Below are 5460 nucleotides of genomic sequence, written 5' to 3'. Positions count from 1 at the left end.
CCTCTCCACCATGCGGGCCCTGGGCGGCCCCATCCTGGGCTCCTTCCAGCAGCCTGCCAGCTACTTCCTGCCTGCTGTGCCCCAGGTGACTGCCTGCCCACCCCCCTTCCGGGACGGCCAGGGAGAGCAGGCAGATCCCAGATTTGCAGGCAGAGAGGGATTCCCAGGGTGCTTCTGCTGGAAACTCACTCAGCAGGTGGCCGTGGTCACCCCATCTCTGAAAGGGGTAATAGTGTGTCCAACAGTGCTTCCTGATCTAGGAGAGATTTGTGAATATAGTGCAGAGAAAGACACTCTGTGGTCAAATACTGGGTTGGCCAAAAAAGTTCATTAGGGTTTTTCCATGCTCTGTGATGGAAAAACCTGAACAAACTTTTTGGCCAACCCAATACATTGGGAAAAGATTGCATTAAGCCAGACAAGCCTAGATTTCTTTACCGTGTACCTTCTTCTACCCTACTATGCCAGCAGGCACCGTGACTTTCCCAAACTGGCAGGATTTACAGATTCTCCCAACTGAGGTGGTCATTTTTAAGGGCTGTCTGCTAACATCTCTCCTGATATCCTGAGGGGTCTTGTTTGGGGAAGGAGCTTGTGTAACCTGGAGGGGTGGGAAGATGTCTGTAGGAAGATGAATGGCTCAGAGAATGGGAACATTCCTTCCCCTTTGTGGTTACTTAAACTGGCATGAGGGACAGTGGGATGTGTCACCATTTTATCCAGGTCACTGGGCTAGTACCACTGATCAGCAGAGCAAGGACTGAGCCTGAGATCTTGCCCTGAAGGGCTCAGGGCTAACGGACCTCCTGAGATGGGAAGCAGGAGCCTTCACCCCAACTTTCTGGGTATTTGCTGACCGGTCCCCTGAAGGGCAGACTGGCATTCCTGCAGTGGTGTCCTTGAGGGATGCAGTTGCTCACCTCTCCCCCTGCGCCCCCCGCTGCTGCCACCCCCCTTCACTCTAGGTCTTTCTCTCCTACACAGCCTCCAGCTCAGGCTCCCTACTATGGCTCTGGCCCACCCATCCAGCCTGCCCCCAGGTGGACGGCCCAGCCACCCAGACCGTCATGTGAGTGACCCAGCCCCTCCCCCTTGTGCCCCACCCCCGGGGGGGCAGCATGTGTTAAAGATGTGGACTTGGGGGTCAAGCCTGGCTCTGCTGCTTCCTAATCATTTGGGTGGGTGACGTCTCCCCTCTGAGCCTCGGTTTCCTCTTGTGAACATGAGCCTGAGTGAGATGAGTGTAAAACACCAAGGACAGGGCTGTGTGCGTGTAGAAGACACGCACACAGGAGCTGTTACCTTCAGTGAGCTCCAAAGGCTCTCTGGACTGGTGGTGGTGAAAGTTCCTGCAAAGCTGAGAAAACGAAACTCCACTGGCAGTACTGTTGAGGATGGTCCTTCTCTTCAGAGGGAAGTTCACCCTGACCTGAAGCTGACTTTGGGGGGCCAGGGTGTGTGGTCCTGATACCTATGCCTCTTGGGGTCCCGGGTAGACAGAAGTCGGGTTGGCTTTGTAATTGCAGATTTCCATCCCCCTCCCCTGGAGGTCTGCGTCTCCGGTGAATTCCCTCCCTCCTCTGTCTGCCATTCATGTTCACCTTGCCACCCGCTTCCTCACCTTGGAACTGTCAGGGGGCAGTGTGTCCCTCTGATTTTCCCCCTCCACTAAACTTTCTCCATGTTCCCCGTGCCACAAGCCGCTTACCCACCCGGGGCCTCGGTGGTCCGGCCAGCAGCCATGTCTCGGCGCCCCTTGACCCCCGTTGGAAGCTCCAGGCAGGTCTCCACCCACGTGCCACACCTGGTGCCCCACACCCAGCGAGTGGGTGAGTGTGGGCAGGGCCAAGAGGAACCGAATGGAGGGCAGGTTGGGGGGCAAGGGCTTGCTGCTGGGGTTGATGCTGGTGGGGAGTCAGAACCGGCCTCCACGGTGACCCTGCCGCTGGCCCCCTTGGAGGGCAGTGCTGGCACTGGAGACCTTGCACAGTAGTCAGTGGTGGTCAGCATGGGCTTCGGGGTCCTACAGACCTAGTTCTGGGGCTGACTCACTCTGATCTTGCTTGCTGCTGTACCTTCTATCCTCTTCCCTAAAATCCCGGTGAAAACAGTATTCCTGCTGTGTTATGTGAGTGAATGCAGTCATATCTGCAGGGGCTCAGCACCAGATCTGAATCTTAAGTACCTCAGCAGCTGTGAACAGGGGCATAGGTGCTGGCTCTAAGGCCAGCATCTGTTCCTTCACCTGGCAGATGTTTGCACATCTGTGTGTTGACCCTTTACGCCGTTTAGGGAATTCAGTGTGAATGCTGGTTTTGAGCTGTTAGGCTTTTGAGTTGCTGTTGGGCCTTATCATCCCTACTTATTTCTTCCAGCCAACATTGGTACCCAGACCACAGGACCCAGTATGACGGGATGCTCTACCCCTAGCAGGCCTCTCCTGACACACACATACTCCACGCCAGCACACCGCACTGACAGGGTGAGGCTGGCCCAGCTGCCCTCTTAGTTTGGGCTCCAGGGGTGCCTGGCTCAGAACCTCCTCTAAGGCGTTGCTGGTCTCTGGGCCTTGGTTTTCTTTCTTTTCTTGGCTTGTAAAGTTTCATTTATTAATGTGTACCATCAGAAGAGATATTCCGCCCTCCCCCCCCCCCCAGCATCCCACCCTTACTAACAGAAGGGAAAAAAGGCTAGGATCACATTTTGTTTGTTCATCACAAGCTGCTTTGCCTGGGTTATTACCAGAATTAACTTGGGTTTCCTTAGTATTTACGTGGTGAGCAGCGAGAATGTGATCAGTCTGCAGAACGGAACTGAAAACATCTTCTGTAATTAAAAGACTGTGTGTTTATCTCCCTGCCCCCTAAAAAAGTCTCCAAGTCAGCATTTTCATATCCTGTCTAGAATTTCTGTGTATATACTTCAAACTATTTCCTGCAGAATGAACAAAAGTAGGCTTTAGAGAGCAAAACTATTTTAAAGTTACCAAGATGTGAAAAGTGAAAGTTGAGTCTGACTCTTTGCAGTGACATGGACTATATTCCCCAAGGTCCTCTGTCCATGGAATTCTCCAGGCAAGAATACTGGAGTGGGTTTCCCTTTTCTCCTGGGGATCTTCCTGACCCACAGATCAAACCCAGGTCTCCCACATTGCAGTCAGATTCTTTACCAGGGAAAGCCCACCAAGAATGGGTCAGAAATCATGCTGGGGACGAAGCCATAAAGCTACCTGATTAAAAAGTGCCTGTCTGGCACCAGTGGTCAGTAGTACGTAGCTTCACTTGGCCACATGCATCGGTTCCTGGCACCACAGAACACATCTGTATTAGAACGTCACTTTGTCTTCTAGTCCACCGTGCCCGCCCCCCGCCCCCGATTGTCTGTATCTTGCCCCCTGCTCCCCCTCCTCCAGAGACTTCCTTGGAGGCCTGTGCTCACCCGCTGGGGGTAGCTTTGCCCACCTGTGTGGTTAAGGGATGTGTCCTCGTGCCATGTGCAGGTCCAGGAGCCCGCTGTGCACGTCCCCGGACAGGAGCCCCTGACCGCGTCCATGCTGGCTGCAGCACCGCTGCACGAGCAGAAGCAGATGATCGGTGAGTGGCTGTTTCCCCTACCCTGGAGCAGGAGGGGGGTGCGCCACCAGCTGACTCACCAGCTGGAGGTCAGATGTGGAGACCAGGTCCCCAGCCTCAAGCTGACCCACCTGCTGGGTGACCTTGTCCAAAGTGCCTTTACTTCCCAGGCTCCTGTTCATCTTCAAACACTGGTCAGACCAGGCAGTCCGAGATTTCTTCCAGCCTCGCTGTTCAGTGACTTTGACTCCGGCTGGGAGAAACCCCAGATGTGGGGAGATGGGTGAGGGGAGCTCGAGCGGGTAGGAGGAGGAGCAGGAGGGTAGGGTCTTGGGTTTCTGCCAGCAGATGCCTGTAGGGTGGGTGCTGTGGTTCCACACACCCCTCCTGACGGGAAGAGGCTGTCACCACGTTTCATCAGTCACCCAGCGCCCACTGCTGGGAGGCAGGATATAAACATGCACTGGGGAAATACACGGTCCCCCACACCTGAACTCCTGCGCACGCATCTCCTTCCCGGTGTCTGGCAGGCCCTGCTGAAGGGTTAGGGTTAGGGTTAATTAAAAGAATGAATGAATGAACGAGCTCGCCATGGTCTCCAGGCTCTCTTCACCAAGACCTCCAGGCTCTTCTCTGAAGGCCCCCAATGCCGTCACCCCATCGTTTACCCAGCTCACTGGGGCTTCTGTCACTTTCCTACCCACCCCTCAAAGAAAAACTGTAAATGGGCTTCATGGAGGGGGAAGGCTCTGTGGGCAGTGCCCTGGAGACTCCTTCACTCTCCTCGTGGGAGAAGCCCTCCCGCCCCCACTAATGGCACCTAGCGCCCTGTCCTGGCTACACCCTCCACGCATCGCCACCAGCACGAGGCCCCGTCCCTGGAAGTGCCCGCTGGTGGAAGGTGAATTTATCTTGTGTGTTTGGCTCCACCATCCCTCCAAAAAATCAAGTTCCACATTATTGTATCCTGTCTAGAATTCCATGTGATCCTTCAAATGACTTCTTGCCCAATGAACAAGAATAGTTTGGTTTTTTTCCCTGCCATACCATGAGGCATGTGAGATCTTAGTGCCCCGAGCAGGGATCAAACCCTGCCCCCTGCATTGGAAGCACAGAGTCTTAACCACTGGAGTGCAAGGGAAATCCAGCAAGAGTAGTCTTTAAACTGCAATCAAGGCTGTGCCAGATCACCTATGCAGTATAACGTATAATGTCAAATTTGATTCTTCAAACCAGCCTCCAAGGTGGGGCTTGCTGTGCTCACTTTACACTTGGGGAAGAGGCTCCTAAGAAGGTTCAGTGACACACCTGGAGGAAGCCGTCCTGGGGCGGAAACCTGAAATGCCTCTCTGTTCAGTTCCACGATATACACCGCCCCCCTCCCGCCCCCTGCCCCGGGGATGCCCGGCTTTCCACCAGGTCTGTGCCTAAGCCTCAGAGGCTGTTCTATACAGGTGAGCGTCTCTTCCCCCTTGTCTACAACGTCCACGCCCACTTGGCCGGCAAGATCACGGGCATGCTGCTGGAGATTGACAACTCGGAGCTGCTGCTCATGCTGGAGTCCCCAGAGTCCCTCAACGCCAAGGTGGGCTGGAGCCTGGGGGCAGTGGGGAGGCCTGAGGGTGGAGGAGGGTTACGGAGCCAGGTGTCTGCTGCTGGGACAGAGGAGGTGGGTTTTCTTGCTAATATCTGCTGGAGGTGGGGGTTGGGGAGAGCCTGGTAAAGGGCCTGCGGCTTCAGCCCCTCCCATTCTCTGCAGCTCCGCAGGCAGGACTGTGTAACAGGAAGCTGTGTTCTGACCCAGCCTAGGGGAAGGATTCCCCCCGCTCTCTGGCTAGGGTAGAAGGTGGCCGTGGGGGGTTTCTGTCATGGGAGCTGGTGAGCAGTC

The 5460-nt window shown here is 55.1% G+C and overlaps 1 protein-coding gene across 1 annotated transcript in view; it reads left to right on the top strand.

Moving 5' to 3' along the window:
- PABPC1L (poly(A) binding protein, cytoplasmic 1-like) overlaps positions 1 to 5388 on the top strand; it is a 24954-nt gene extending 19566 nt beyond the window's left edge. The window contains exons 14-19 of the mRNA XM_010841005.1: positions 1 to 85; positions 985 to 1069; positions 1677 to 1829; positions 2376 to 2482; positions 3500 to 3593; positions 5027 to 5388. Of these exons, the coding sequence (XP_010839307.1) occupies positions 1 to 85; positions 985 to 1069; positions 1677 to 1829; positions 2376 to 2482; positions 3500 to 3593; positions 5027 to 5295 (793 nt within the window). The 3' untranslated portion in view covers positions 5296 to 5388. The remainder of the gene's footprint in view (positions 86 to 984; positions 1070 to 1676; positions 1830 to 2375; positions 2483 to 3499; positions 3594 to 5026) is intronic.
- Positions 5389 to 5460: the final 72 nt, after the last annotated feature.

This window comes from Bison bison, unplaced genomic scaffold, assembly GCF_000754665.1.
Source record: "Bison bison bison isolate TAMUID 2011002044 unplaced genomic scaffold, Bison_UMD1.0 scf7180017864154, whole genome shotgun sequence".
Taxonomy (NCBI): domain Eukaryota; kingdom Metazoa; phylum Chordata; class Mammalia; order Artiodactyla; family Bovidae; genus Bison; species Bison bison.
Note: the sequence above shows the minus strand (reverse complement) of the source record. Positions and strands in the feature narration are given on the sequence as shown.